This window comes from Bufo gargarizans, unplaced genomic scaffold (assembly GCF_014858855.1).
Source record: "Bufo gargarizans isolate SCDJY-AF-19 unplaced genomic scaffold, ASM1485885v1 original_scaffold_817_pilon, whole genome shotgun sequence".
NCBI classification, from domain to species: domain Eukaryota; kingdom Metazoa; phylum Chordata; class Amphibia; order Anura; family Bufonidae; genus Bufo; species Bufo gargarizans.
In genome coordinates, this window is record NW_025334707.1 from 34,243 (window position 1) to 50,762 (window position 16,520).

The 16,520-nt window shown below is 42.3% G+C and overlaps 1 protein-coding gene across 2 annotated transcripts in view; it reads left to right on the forward strand.

The window, feature by feature from the left end:
* The first annotated feature begins 11,080 nt into the window (after positions 1 to 11,080).
* The window catches only part of SLC4A1 (solute carrier family 4 member 1 (Diego blood group)), a 41,459-nt gene continuing 36,019 nt past the window's right edge, over positions 11,081 to 16,520 (forward strand). For both annotated transcript variants that reach the window (XM_044275039.1, XM_044275040.1), the window contains exons 1-3: positions 11,081 to 11,215; positions 14,764 to 14,852; positions 15,726 to 15,807. In XM_044275039.1, the coding sequence (XP_044130974.1) occupies positions 14,835 to 14,852; positions 15,726 to 15,807 (100 nt within the window). In that variant the 5' untranslated portion in view covers positions 11,081 to 11,215; positions 14,764 to 14,834. The remainder of the gene's footprint in view (positions 11,216 to 14,763; positions 14,853 to 15,725; positions 15,808 to 16,520) is intronic.

Genomic DNA, 16,520 nt, shown 5'->3' on the forward strand with positions numbered 1-16,520 from the left:
GCAAAGCTGAAGAACTAGGCTCTCTATTCCCACAAAGGCTGCTCCAAACCACCAGCAGGCCTGCAGGCTTCTCCACACCAGCCAGGACCCCTCCCCACCTCCTCCTGCAGGCCTGTGGCTCTCTGCCTCCTCCTATGGACTAGCAGGATGGTTGGAGCAGAGCTCAGGAGAGATGAGGAGAGGCTGCTCTCCCTGGTGCTGAAGCTGAGCGTTGCCAGTGACGTCACCAGGCCTGGGAAGACAGGAGGGGGAGGGGGAGCTCAGGTTATAGTGGTAGAGGGAAGGACAGCACAAAGGACCCAGCAATAAAAGAGCAAAGCATTGTACAGAAGACATCCTACCATAAACATCCATCCAGACCGATGGGATTATCTACTCTGCTCCCTGCCTCATAACCGGAGTGTTTCTAATAGGGGATGGAGAACAGTATATATAAGTCAATGAGGAATTATATGGAATAATAGGAGGAGATATAGAGAGAAGTTATATGGAGTAATAGTAGAAGATATAGGGAGAGGTTATATGGAGTAATAGGAGGAGATAAAGAGAGGTTATATGGAGTAATAGGATCAGATATAGGAGAGGTTATATGGTGTAATAGGAGGAGATATAGGGGAGGTTATATGAAGTAATAGGAGGAGATATAGGGGGAGGTTATATGAAGTAATAGGAGGAGATATAGGGAGAGGTTATATGGAGTAATAGGATCAGATATAGGGGAGGTTATATGGAGTAATAGGAGGAGCTATAGGGAGAGGTTATATGGTGTAATAGGAGGAGATATAGGGAGAGGTTATATGGAGTAATAGGAGGATATATAGGGAGAGGTTATATGGAGTAATAAGAGGAGATATAGGGAGATGTTATATGGAGTAATAGGAGGAGATATAGGGAGAGGTTATATGTAGTAATAGGAGGAGATATAGGGAGAGGTTAAATGGAGTAATAGGAAGAAATATTGGAGAGGTTATTTGGAGTAATAGGAGGAGATATAGGGAGAGGTTAAATGGAGTAATAGGGGGAGATATAGGGAGAGGTTAAATGGAGTAATAGGACATATAGGGAGAGGTTATATGGAGTAATGAGGAGGAGTTGTATACATCTATTAAACATGTAACGAAGTAAATAACAGTAACTATATGTCTGCTAGTTCTCTACTTTTGATAAAAAAATTTAGCCTAGCCAAGAAGTAATGGAGAGATCACCCTTGGGCCAGCTGGATGACATTGATAATATTACAGACTGAGTGTTTTTGGCGTACAGTGAGATTTGTAGCGCAGGATTTAAATCTACCAATTACAGACGACAACAGCTAGAGGGTGTTAGTAACTATTACAGATCTGTAGGTTATGTAACATGGTTTTCAAATTTTCATGTCTTTTTGCAATTTAACAGGAAGAATATGGAGAACAACCCTTTACTTTATATTAGGATGTTACTTAATGTCAGCTGAGGAAGGTAATGGGAGACTTTGTTTTAGGAATGGTGTTTTATATGGGGTCTTAATTGTAGGAAATTGTTCCCACAAGCATTTTGCCTCTTTCTTCTCTCCACTGGATGAGATTTATCAAAGGCAGTGCAAGGGAAAAGTGGAGCAGTTTTTATAGCAACCAAATGTATCCTCTCATTATTTTATGGGCTTTTGGAAGATGAAACTGTGAGATTAGAGAAACAGTACCACTCATTCATAGGCTGTGACTGGTATTGCAGGTCAGACTCATTTAATTAAATGCATCAACACTAGTCATAGCCTATTAGAGGGACACGGTATCCTTTTTCCCTAATCTAATACAGTCCCTTTAGAAAGAGATTTTTTTTTTTATCATTGTCCCTCCTTCATTGTCCTATTCATTTCCTTAACCCATTTTCAAATGTCCTATTAAAGGGTTTTATTGTCAAAAAAAAAAAAATCAGACATCATATAGATCTTGTACTAACAAAGCTAGAACCAGCCCTGTACCTCACATGGATCCAAAGATCTCCACATTCATTGCTCTGCCAGATTTACATCAAGCTGCCAGCTCAAGAGGAGTGTCTTTTCTGCTACAGCTAAGGGGGCGTGTCCATGGTCTCCCTATCACAGCTGAGGAGGCAGCTGAAGGATGAAACTGAGCATGTGCGGCCATCTCAGTGAGCAGAACAAAGAAATAAGAAAAAGAACTAACAGCAGGTGGCGCAATAACTCAATAGCTATACAACATTTTTAATGACGTGCAATTACAAAAATATTTAGATCAAGCTGTTGGTTCGAAAACTGTAGAATATTTTTCACGGGACAACCCCTTTAAGGAATTCAGAATTAAAAGACTGAGCCTCCCCTTCCAATGGAGAAAATTTTAAGGGAACGTGTAATCAGAAAATTACCTATTGTTTAAATCACGTTTTTATGTTTAACATATTTTTAAAGAATTTTTGGTGATGTTATTTTTAAGTTTTTGTGTCTATATTTAAACAAAAAACATAAACTCCTGCAGTTTTCGCACTGGCCACCAAGCCTAATAATAGGCACCACTTCTTGGTCTGTAGAGATGTCTTTACTGCAGTTATAAACCATTCTAAAAGGCTGTATTACACAGTCCAATGTGGCAGACAACTGTTGGGACAGATGCGTTCTCTCCTGGCAATCACCTGCTTGCTAGTGGAGGAGACCGCTACTATTACATGCAGCAATCTCCTCCGCAGCATGCCATACCATTGCTCGTCCCCATGCTGTATAGTGGTTTGCGAGCAGCAGGTCGTGATTCGACACCACGATCTGCGCCTGCAAACGATAATTTTTTTAACATGTCAAAAGATTTGGATTGCCAGATGATCGAATGCTTGTTACCGATTATCTGTTGAAAAACCGGGCAGTGTAATGTAGGCTTAAACCTGCTTGTAATGATAAGGAGATATGACCTCTGTGCATAGCGAAGTCAGGACCCACAATACACAATTTTCAGAGCTTATCTATTCTTTCCTTGTACAGTGACCTCTGCACAGGTCACAGAGCATAGCCTAGAAGACTCTGCCATACAAGTCAATGAGGTCCCCTCCTAACCATTGTGTCTATGGCCCGTGGGACTGCTGCAAAGCAATTCACTTAATGCTGTTTAAATGCCGATAAGAACAGCTCAGGTAAGATGGCAGCCCCCATAATCATGTTCAGCAAATAGAATTAAAAATCTGCAATCTAAAACTGATTAGATAAAAAGGATATGTGTCACTATCCGATTCCAACTGGCAGATAACATTTTCCTAATTTGGCGAAGGCCAGTGTGCCAAAGCGTTGCTGTTATGTGATGTTCAATCCACAATAAAGAATGCAAAAATGTAGCTGGCTGCACCTTGGACCTTTCATGCATATCAGACTTTTATGGTGGATCTAGATAGAACCCATCCAAGAGCTCATTGAGACGGGTGATGTTCATGTCCAGGCGCTGTCCAAGGGTAGAACAGATAGAGCCCAGATTGATTACAAACCCTTCATAATCAATGGGCCAGTTCACATGTGTGACTTTCCGTAAGGACCATCAGGCTAGGTCTACATGACGACATATGTCGCGCGACAATTTTTATAAGGATAGTCTAGTGTCGCAATGCGACATGCTGCGATTGCGACAGTCGCAGAAAAAGCCATCTCGAATGGACTTTGTCGCAGTATGTCGCATGTTGCAGTGCGACACCATAGACTATCCTTATAAAAATTGTCAGGCGACAAATGTTGTCGTGTAGACCTTGCCTCAGACTATAAAGAGAGTCTTGCAGTGTGCACCATCTAGCTAAGATCTTCTTACAAGACTCATTTGTGTGAGCTGGTTTGCAAGAAAAATGTACTGAACCACAATGCCATCCAATTTGCAATCAGTAGCAGGACCAGCTGGACTAATTTCAGATTGCTCACCTAAATTAGGGCTAAGATAGCATGCGTCATTCTTACCTGGTGCATTCAATAGCTAATTGGAACCGTTATGTTTATGAATTCTACAAAAAGCGCATTGATGTAGTGTAATACTTAATTTTGCCTGCGGGAGTGCTGTGGAGAAATGGGACACTTGCTGATGCATCCCCTAATCATTACAGCAGATCACTGGGGGGATCCGTTCAGCAGGGGACATTTCTGGATTAGAAAATAACCTTTCAAAATGCTTATTCCATGGATGAATTTTGCTAGCCAGCAGATGGCTGCATCAAAGGACTATCGCGAGTCCCCAACATTTGGACTTGCACCCATTTTACCCGGGCACAGTGACAGAAGTGTAGACTTGTCAATGCTGGTATTATTACAAGCTTTTAGGGTTCCGAGTGCATTTATTAACTCTATTCCAATACCTATTGGTTTAGCCCATACAATATGCGTGCCTCCAGTGATGGTGCTCTTTGCACTATACTGGGTGACAGCACATTTGGACCGGGTACAGTACTTATTCTACCATGAATTCAATGTTTGCAGGGAATGTGCCTCTACTCAGCTATTTGACGATGACAGGGAGGGGTAGCACATACTGAAGCAGCAGAAACAGCTTAGTCACGTAGCAGCTCTGGGTCCATCGGTGGTAGTATCAGCACATGACAGATGCAAGCAGATACATGTAGGAAGAAGCGGGAGGAGGAGACGGTGGGTATGCATTTTCCAAAATGCCAGCAAGTATACATGTACAAAAGGGGAGTGTACCACATCCACACACAGTCAAATCCTATACAACGATCTGTCATATCTGTTTGTTCGTTCCACATCTCAGTGATTGCAGACCCATTCAAGTGAATGGGTCCGCATCCGTGCTGCGGGCTGCAATACGGCCAGGGGCACACAAGAGGCCTAAAGGTGGGTTCACATCAGGTTTTTCCATTTTTTTTTTCTTTTAGGGTACTTTCACACTAGCATTTTTCTTTTTCAGAACAGAGTTCCGTAACAGGGACTCTATACCGGAAAAGAACTGATCAGGCATATCCCCATGCATTCTGAATGGAGAGCAATCAGGATGCATCAGGATGTCTTCAGTTCAGCCTTTTTGACTAATCAGGCAAAAGATAAAACCGTAGCATGCTACGGTTTGATCTCCGGCGAAAAAAACGGAAGACTTGCCTGAATGCTGGATCCGGCATTTTTCCCCATAGGGATGTATTAGTACCGGGTCCGGCATTCAAAATACCGGAATGCCGGATCTGTCCTTTCGGCCTGCGCATGCGCAGACCAGTAAAAATGTGAAAAAAAAATACAAGACGGATCCGTCTGTCCGCATGACAAGCTGGGGATGGATGCGTTCTTTGTGAGACGGATCCGTATCTTCCAAATGTTTAAGTCACATCCAAAACGGCGGATCCAGCGTGCAGTTCCGACGAGCACTAGCACATAGTAGATGGGGGGCTTGTTACAGATTTTGCACTGGGGCCCATGAGCTTTAACTCATCTCAACACTTGTGGCATATAACTAGGACATACCACAAAGGTAAGATAGATGCAAGTACCTGCACCTATCTCCAGAACTGTGCTCCCCATGAAGTGAGAGCAGTCACACATACACTGGCTTGGCTATATCCAGCAGTCCCATAGTGGTGAATGTAGAAGTGGGCACGTGTGCAGCTTGCTGTCCATTTACTGCTTTGGGACTTCCAAAAATAGCTAAGCGCACTTGCTCTACTGTTTTTCAAAATCCCATAACCGTGAATGGAGAGGACGCCACGCATGCACAATGTGCTCTCCTTCACTTTAGGGGCCCAGTTCTGGATATAGGAGGGGGTCACACTGGTCTGACAGTTGTGGGATATCCTAGTACAGTGGTAGGCAACCTCCGGCACTCCAGCTGTTGTGAAACTACAACTCCCAGCATGCATACTTACTCTTCTCTGAACTCCCATAGAAATGAATGATCCCTGTCCCAGCAATATGCCATCCGTGTCCCACATTTAGTTACAGAAGTTACACCTCTAGAAAGGAGCTTGACCTGTCGGGAGCAAGCAACGTGGCTCACAATAGATTTTTTTATTTAGTCTATGAAGGTGTGAATGTGTGCCTGGTACAAGACAGGGTTCTTGGATCTTAGTTTATGCTGGAAGCTCCCCTAAATTAAGTACATTTGGGGTTTGGCTGGGAAGAAGACTTTCTTGCATTCAGTTCACTGTTCTAGACCTGTATGTAAGGCACAATGGCAGGTAGGTACCCCTGGCACCTGGAGCACAAGCTCTTTTAGTCACCCTCTATGGCAGACACACTGTAAAGGAAGCACTGGGTACTCTTATGTTCCTGTGGGCACCTGACAGACAGCACTGCGTCACCCGGACTTTCAATTTGAGTGGTAAACAGACTAAGGGCTCATGCACACGACCGTATGCCCTCTGATACATACAGTCCGTGAGCGGGCCATATGTCCCGGAGAGGCATACATCGTGCGCATGGGAGCGCACAGCGTCATAGGTTACTATGATACTGTGCACATCGAGCCGCCCGCGGGACTATTGTCCTGCACTCATATGATCATACGAGTGCAGGACAGTAGTCCCGCAGGTAGCCCGATGCGCACAGCATCATAGTAACCTATGATGCTGTGGGCTCCAATGCGCACGACGTATGCCGCTCCGGGACATATGGCCCACTCACAGATCGTATGTATCAGAGGGCATACGGTCGTGTGCATGAGCCTTTAGGCTACTTTCACATTAGCATTTTTTGCGGATCCGTCATGGATCTGCGAAAAACGCTTCCGTTACAATAATACAACCGCATGCATCCGTCATGAACGGATCCGGTTGTATTATGTCTTCTATAGCCATAATGGATCCATCATGAACACCATTGAAAGTCAATGGGGGACGGATCAGTTTTCTATTGTGTCAGAGAAAAACGATCCATCCCCATTGACTTACATTGTGTGCCAGGACGGATCCGTCCTGTCCGCGATGAGGACGCAACCAAACGGAACGGAATGCATTTTGGTGCATTCTGTTTCGTTCAGTTCAGTTTTGTCCCCATTGACAATGAATGGGGACAAAACTGAAGCGTTTTCTGCCGCTTCCTATGCTGGCTCTCAATAGCGGAATTGAAAACGCTAATGTGAAAGTAGCCTTACTATATATCCCCCTCCCCCCCGGAAGCAGAGGTATAGTGAGAGCCCCCGATGGCCCTAATTAACCCACACCCCATAAGCACCTTGTTTTAAAGTGCACCTATTGCATGTACTTTCCAAATGATGTTTCCTTTTAATATCAGACCTGTTTATTTGGACAATCAGGTTGCAGGTCCATCTGTACGTTATAGGGAAGGCAAGCAATAACACAGCTGTGATCCGGGCTTGGCTCGGCACCAGGCAGCTGCTGGTAAACCGAAAGATTGCCAATATGGACCAATATGTGCTTGCGTCTGTATCGTTCACCCGATGATTCATTCAACGGCTGTTCAACTATCTAATGCAGGCATGCTCAACCTGCGGCCCTCCAGCTGTTGTAAAACTACAACTCCCACAATGCCCTGCTGTAGGCTGTTCAGGCATGCTGGGAGTTTTAGTTTTGCAACAGCTGGAGGGCCGCAGGTTGAGCATAACTGATCTAATGTGTATGGCCAGGAGAACTGAACAAGAGCTGCTGGACTTCCCACAGATTTTAGCTGGGTGCTGGGGGCACCATCAGCAGGACTCCTTGCAATCAAATGACTGTCGGGGGACCCTTGTAACAAAAATAAGGATTGCCTGAAGTGGAGAGCCCTTTTCCTCAGAGGTGACACATAGCATTGTGTAATTACTCTACATACATATCTAGGGGTGTTCTTACTCGTCAGGCCTCGTCATCATCCATAGTCGGTACACATGTATAACGATTCCCTACTTGACTGTATTACATGGAGACTATCAGAGGAAGACACTGCACATTCATAGGCAACAAACATTATTTTTTGCAGATTTTTGCCATGGACACTGCCTGCAGAAAAGAACCAAGACATGCTGAAGATAAGGCACTAAGCAGCAGAGCTCACAATCCACTTGACGCTAAGAAGATGAGGAGAAACTGGTGGATGCTGGTTAGTAGACGCATTTTTGCATTTTTTCTTTTAGAACAGGAGCATCATGAGTTAAAAGGGTTAAGTGAATGGGACTGCAAAGTGAAAGCAATTCCAGACAAAGCCTGTGAACAAGGGTGGCACTGTTTCTAGAAAAAAGGATATAACAGGATATCTGTTCAGAAATCAGAATTTTAAACCGGTCCATATGCTCTAGATGAAGGTCAGCTGAAACCACCTATTTTGGCGAGACCGGCCTGACTGACTGTCCCACAATGGCAAATGTGAGGGGCAAGAAAGGTCAGGTATGTAGAATGTATTGGCTCCTATGAGCTGAAGTTATTACTTCACAAAGTCTCGCGAGACTTTGCATAATAACTTTATAAATCAATTTCTACTGTAAAAAATAATTTCCCGAACTCGGGTTCGGTTCCAGGTGGTACCTTGGAACCGAACTCGAGTTCAGGAAATGTTTTTTTTTACAGTAGAAATCAATTTATGAAACGACCCGAAGTCTCGAGACTTCGCAAAGTAATAACTTTGGCTCATAGGAGCCAATACATTTTAATACTGTACGGAGCGCTCGATCTGTACAGTATTGAAATGGAGTTTTATGTGAATGTGATGAAACATCTGAAGTCTATTCGCTCATCCCTAATCTCCATCAGTGGTTGTGAGCCAAAACTAGGTGCGGCTCTAAATACAGAACAGGTGCAGATCTTTCCCTTAGACCTGTGTACCCTACACTCATGGTTTTGGCTTAAAATCACTGATGGAAATCACTGACCAAAACACTGACCTGTGAATGAGGCTTTACACTGTGAAAGTAAGAAGCCTGGGAATGCGGGATCACCCATAATGCTATGTAGCCAGCCACTCCGCAGTTAGCCCTCCCTCTGTGATGTCACAGCCCTATAAAAACCTCATCCCACATGGTCTCCACCATTTCACTGTAAGCTAAGCATAGGGAGAGACGTGGAAGGTGCTCATGCCCTAGGGACAGTATTGCTGAAAACAGTAAAAAAAAAAAAAAATATTGGATAGGGAGAGTGCATGGACAGTGCAGAGAGCTCGTAGGGAGAATTTTTTGAGACTGTAGGGAGGGCATAGGGAGACAGTGAGGAGAATGTGCAGTTCAGTGTAATCGCTACGTGCATCTTGCTACGACATTCATAGTTGGGGTCCATTCACATGGCCGCAATTCTGTTCCGCATTTTGCGGAACGGAATTGCGGACCCATTCATTTCTATGGGGCTGCACGATGTGCTGCCCGGATCCAAACTTCGGGGTCCGCAATTCGGTTCCCGAAATAAATAGAACATGTCCTATTCTTGTCCGCAATTGTGGACAAGATTAGGCATTTTCTATTAAGTGTCGGCGATGTGCGGTCCGCAGAATGCAGAGCGCACATCGCCGATGTCCGTGTTTTGCGGATCCGTAAAACACACACGGACGTGTGAATGGACCCTTAATCCGTTTCTTTACTGATAGACTTACTGTGCCTCAAGGTACCTTTACATGAGTTATAGACAATTACACCATGGGTGTGTTTAAGCACACCACTCAAGTTATCGCTTTGTGTAAATGCAACTGCTTTACAAATGATGGAATATGAGATCGAAATTACAATTTTGTGAATTTAGACGCCCCGACTATCAAGGTCAATGTTGAAAATGTTCAGAACACCAAATGACTTGTTCGTCGATCAATCATACCAATAATCTACCTTAACTTCCAACCCTTCACATTGAGATTGGGCCACCAAGTGGGATTAATATGATTGGTAGAGCGGTCTGGCTATGCCTGATGTATCACAATTCGTAATAAACTAATTCGGCGTGAATCTAATTTATTGTTGAAGTTCAGCATATTGGCCAAATCAAATATTTCGAAACTTCGCTCCTCTCTAGTTCCAATTTCCTCCCAAGTCATAATCCCACTTTTTCTGGTTGCTCCATTGGTCTTGTTGCAGTTGCCCCTTTGTCTCCATCACTCATGGCCAGTTGCCTGCTTGCCTCCATCCTCTTGTTGCTGGATGCCTTCTTGTCTCCAACCCTGTTGTTGTCTATTGTCCCCATGTCTCTCTACATGTTGCTGGTTACTAGTGTTGAGCAAACTTGTGTTTTAAGTTCGGCATCTAAAGTTCAGGTTATTGAAGTATCCTGTTATGGATTCGGCTACCACGGACCATAACGGAATTTAGAATTCTTAACGGGATACTTCGATAACCCGAACATTAGACGCCGAACTTAAAACACAAGTTCGCTCAACACTACTGGTTACCCCTTTGTCTCCATCCTTCATGTTCCTGGTTGCCCCTTTTTCTCCACCCCACTTGTTGCCCCTTTCCCTAATACAATGAAGCTTCAGTCTGGTCACGTGTGCTTCATAAAGGAGGTTAGGTTTGATTTGGTCATCGGTCCAATTTTTTGAGCTCCTTATCATTTATAACACTGTGAGACATCTCGAAAGTGATCCAGCTCTGTATTATTCCTGTGATGCATACAGAGGAAGGACAGGCGCACAGGTGATCACACACAATGCCCAGATCTATAATTCATGGGCTTTCGTAGTAGAATGATATCCTAAATGTAGAAGGTTCATTCAAAGGCCTGTGAAGACAAAATGCAAGTGAATGTACAAGGCAGGGATGAATACTGAGCCAAGAGGGATTCATTCTGAAAGGCAATACAGGTTATAGGAGATTAAATGTATTCTTCATTGCACAACAGGCATAAAAACCTTCTGAGATTTCAGTTTTGAAGATAGAATTAAAATTACATAGAGAAAGTTGGATTTTAAGAAATAAAACGAGGACATCAAGGTAAAAATATACTTGGGATATGCCTTATTCCCACATAACTACCGTATATATTGGGCCAACAATGTATATTTACGGGATGATGCAGCATTTATGTCCCATCATGTATGAGATTTTGGTGAGTGAATTTATAACCTCACTAGATCTCTAGAGCCCTTCAAATTAACGTACTTTCCTGAAGAAAAAAAAAAATACAGTGTAATGGCGCCTCAATTTTAAGAAGGCATTGGGGAGACAGAGTACAGAGGAGGCGAGGCAAAGAGGTGGAGGTTTAAGGGAGCAGTGTGTATGGAGAGATAAGGCTCATTTTTGGCTGAGGGAGGAGGCTCAATGACTTTGGTGACTCAGGGTTTTGGAAGAAACCATTGGTCCCAGGACAGCAACAACCGAAGTGGGACAGGATCCTGCAAAGACTGGTTATCGAGGTAGGTTTCAATGGGGAGTACTGGGTTAAAGATATAAATATAGGCATAGAAATGATAATTTATGCTATTGGAAAAGTATATTCATATACCATAAGAGGATTATGAAATATTATTGAATGTATGATAGGTCTGTGGAGTTTGAGGTGGAATATGCACCATGAATTTAAACAACCATTAACTTTGACAAAGCTTCTTGATAAATGGTCGTAGACTGCTGTACTTTAGTTCTTTGTAGAATTTCTATATTCTTGAGAGGATCCCATCAGAGAAAAGAAACAAGTGAATCTCAAGATCTGAAAAAGCTTCTTGGTAGAGGTTTATACATGCACCATTAGTGGCAACCATTCTTGTCCATTGCCACCTATGTATTCTCTTAGCCAATATGTTGTCCAAAAAATGCCATCTTAGTTATTAATGATGAAATATATATATAGCATGTCTAATAATACCTCCAGCTCATTGCATACATTTCCATTGGTTGGAACTAATCATTTAGCCCCAGACGTCACAACTAGTGTTAATGGCATGTCAATTAGAATGGGGCACTGAACACTGGGACCACCATAATACCTAGAATAAGTGCTTAAGACACCTTCCAGGAGCAACCCAGCACTGTGTCTTTATGCCCACAATGCAATGGCCCCTTGATTTCAAGGATTAGTGAGGGTCTCAGTAGTGGGACTTCACATAAGACATTGTTCTTGGAAATCTCTTAAAGTAGTATCATGTAACATGATAGATTCTGGGGTAAAGTCAGCCTATAGTATTATACTTCTAAATATCTTTCTTTATGTAATATCCATCTCTGGAAATGTACATAACAGTCCTACATACACTTCATCAGGGTCAGTAAGAAAGTTTGCCGCTCTAATTTAAATGATGCACCCATAAGACATTGGTCTTCTTCCTCCACCCAACTTTTCTCCACCCAGATCTGCTAACAATGTTTACTGCACGTTGACACTGCTTATTGACTTAGGGTGGTGTGTAAAGTCTATGATCTGGACATATTTATATGTAGGAATGGTGAGGGGCTATTTTTCTAAAATAGTGATCATGACTAGAGAATAAAGAAGGTGGAATGTTCTACATTAATTCTCCAAGCGTATTTGAATTGAATCAAGTTGAATTGATACCTTGCAAATATCATAACCACCTTTATTAAAGGCCGGGATTATACACAGAGTTTTTGTAATACATTGAGTTGTATATTCATGTAATGGTCATGTGACAAATTTATTTTAATAAGACCTGAAAATTTCATGGAAGGTGCACACAACTGAAATTGATGATGTTACACCAAGTTAAGTCAGCGGATAACCTCAGTTTTAGGTGGTGCATTTCATTATTTTTTTATTTTTAATTTGGCCTAGATTAAAAGTAGACCAAAGTTATAAAGGGAAGCTTCATTTTCTCCTCTTTTATGCTCCACCATAAATTCGGCTACGTAGTGTGTGCCTGTTTCAGATGTAATAAAGCTACACGGTAGGGTCTGAATTATGGGTACAACACCCAGAAACTGCTCATTCTACTGGATGTAATCATCGATGGTTTCTATGGTGTTCAAAGTTGGCTTCAGTGGAAAGGGAAACGAGGAGTGTGTGGGTGTTTCAGCCATTAGATGGGCCCATTTACTGCCATATTATATCTATGTAAAATTGGTTTAACTATGGAAATGCTTCAGAATCTTTTTATATGAGCAATCTGCTGCCGGCAAACAACTAGTCAGTATGGGGACGAGCAATGGCATTAGCAATCGCTCCTCCCCATACAGTGGAGGAAATTGCTGCATGTAATAGCAGTGGTCTCCTCCACTAATGAGCAGGCGATTGCTGGGAAGGAACGCTTCCTTCCGGACAATCGTCTGCCTGATCTTTTAACGTAATGTAGCCCTTAATCTTGAGTAACAATTGAGGAAACCGTGCTACTGTACTGAAAATAGTGGCTCGTAATTGACCAACAGAAATTAGACCCTTCTGAGAGGCAAGACATGGCCTGAAAGGAGCCATATAAGCTGACATTGAGGTGGTTACCTGTGACCTCATAAATTGTACTACAGTAAAATATTTTAGATACATGATTCCGATAAGGCTTGGTTGAGGCAATGCAAGGGTTCAAATCGATGCAGGAGTTGGGTGTGGTGGGGATTCCTCCATCCTTATCTTTGGTGTCACGTAGTAGGGAGTTCCCTGTCACTAGGATGTCTTATCAGCTGTAACAGAGTGGGGTCTTTGAGACAGCTAATGGAAAATATGAAGCAAACATTTATGTAAATGTCTTCTCTCCTTTTTAACGCTATACAAGAAAATATTTATTTATAAATATATATTTATCATGAATCCCTTCATAGAATATGGCCAAGTGGACCCAATATGACAGGAACTGGATGTTTTCCAAAGTTCTAGGACTTCTACATGATTTACATCTGGAATATTTTGAGTCCACTTTTGGAAACCAATTTACATGTAGAATTTACATATAAATATGAGTACATTTTCTTATATTAATCTTCAGTTACAGTCTGTATTATACTCCAGGGCTGCATTCACAATGTTGTAGCCTTCAGAGCTGGAATCGCTCAACATTCCTTGCTGGCAGAGTGTCTGCACAGAGCTAGTTCTGCGCAGTAACACTCTGGGAAGTTTCCTCTTTACACCAGGCACGACATAGTAATCTGAACACATTGCATGTAGTGTGATCTTACACCATGGACATGTGTGTCACAAAAATCTGCATGTCTTGCATTTCTATTAGGGTACGACCACACGGCATGGCCGTGTTGCGTTTGCGATGTGGCCTTTCTGTAGTTGAGTACGGGTCTATAACTAAACTAATGAGACAACACTGTTTAGTAGGTCTGTATTGTTATTGGTACCCACAATACCGTGCCGCCATTATCAACAAAGCTGCTAAAATACATTCTGTAGAACTAAAAAAAAAAAAACTGTCTGCATTCTTCCTAAAACTATAAATGCAACTCAAAAGGCAAAATCTATACCAGTTCCACATAAAAATCTATATCAATATCTAAATCAAACTTCTGATGTATGATATGTGGGTTTTGCCTTGGGTTTGTCATAAAAAAAGTCACAGTATGCTTGAATCCATACATTAAGTAGTATTTTATCCAAGATAAAAAAAATTGTGCATGAATATAGGTCCATTTTTTAGCTAAAGCTGGGTGACAATACAACATTACTGATGCAACAGGAGTTGAGAACTCAACTGAAAAGCCTTCAAATAAGAATCTGCTTCTTGATATAACCCTGTAAATCCAGAAGACGAGGTTGTCGACATAGATCATGTGAAGCTTGTGTCTAGGCATGAGAATCAAAGCCATACAGCCTATATGTATCAACACCGATACCATATCCAGGGGATATATAGATAGGCTGTGGTATGTAAGACTATTATCTGAACAGTCAGAAGAAAATCATTGGTGGATGGTATGCCCTAGATGATATTGTTAAAAGTATAAGATTGAGTAAAAGGTCAGGAAGACATGTATTGGTTATACCGCTTCTTAATACCTTGCCCTCTCTGTACAGGTCTCAGTCCTCGTGTTATGTTCGCCAGTCACCTGACGTTGGAGCAGGCAGGGAAGTAACCAGTGGACAAAATGACATCTAAAGGAGAGGTAAGAAGAGTCAATTCTTTACTGTTTATATCAACATAAACGAAGGGTATACCCCAAAATGAACATCTGTACCACCATACCCTGGTGTATGAGATGTCTCGGAGAACCCTCTGCCACATTAGACATCGGTATTATAAATGGCACAGGTTAGATGGAGGGCTGTTACAGATATCTCAATAGGGCTCGGGAGTTTCAAGTTACACCTCTGTGCCCAGGGGCAGACTGGCCATAGACCTTAATGGGAAAATGTCCAAGTGGGCCAATGCCAAGGGGGCCACCAGAACCCCCCTCATGGCCAGGTTCATATCAATCTGATGCTCTCAGCATTAAGTAATCAGAATCAGATACTTACCTGTATGCACCTGGCTGGCAGCCGCAGGTGTATTCTTGAATTTAACTACATTACTGTCTTCAGGACAGAGATACAGTTGAATACTGTGGCAGGGGCAGCACTATTTTGTGCTGCACTGTGGTATTTGGTGGTATTTTGCACTGCACTACAGTACTGTTGGCCCCATGTACTGCTGTTGTTCCTGCCTACTTGTGTTGGCCCTTCCTTCTTGTGTTGCACCACTTTCTGTCAATCTGGACCCACCTATAACATTTCGTTTTTTTCCAGACCACTTTAAGTTCCCAGTGCGACTCTGTCTGTGTCCCACTATAGCCAAGTGTGAACTTGGTCCTATCCTATGCCCATTGTTGGCCAATGAGTTGGCTACTGAACCCAACCCAAAAACATTTCTCATCCACATATATTCATCTTTTTACAGTTCTAGATCTATATGAACCAAAGCGTTTAGCCAGCAATATGGGGATTTTTCAAATAATTCATTATTGTTTGTTCACACTTTTTATTCTTTTCTTTTCTTCAAGTTCAACTATGATAAAGACTTGGAAGAAGCGCTGGATGCCACAGGCTTTGAAGATCCAGAGCAAACTATAGGCAGTGGGGACCGTAAGTATCAGGGACATTTAAAATCATATATCGACAGAAATATATCGACAGAAATCCGAATGAAACATGCAGTCTTTACGCAAAAGAACTTGTTAGGTGGCAGCGAATGGGGTGGCATTGACAGTCTTGAATGTTATTAATCTAACACTCTGCATACTAAAGAAGTGCTTAACACTACAACATGGACTTGCCATTTCAGCAGAAGCTCAATACATTTGCAGAGGTTCACTTTACATATAACCCTTGTTCTTCAAGTTTTTTTTGTACCTAGATACTTATGGCATATTCACAGGACATGGCAGGTATCTGATAAGTGGGGTCCAGTTTATCTCTGCAACTCCCACCTATTGGGAGAATCAGGGTCTCCTGATTCTCAAGCAGACTTGCTGTGCAGTTTCTATTACTTCTTTAGACTTTCTTAAAGGGGATGTCCTACCATAAGAACTTAAGGATGGGAATATGCCATATACCATGTTTAAAATACGCCCTTTTTAATGCCACATTATAATAACCCAAAAAATTCTGAATTTACTCTGACATGAAATTACCACATGGATCAACATTTAGACTAGTCTTTGATACATCCATCCTCCTTTATTCTCTAAAGCCTGGGATGGAGTCCAGCAAGGGGAAGGGAAAACTATTAGATGGGATCCATTCCATCTTTGTTAAAAATAAATAGAAAAATGGATCTGCATAATGCTTCATGACTG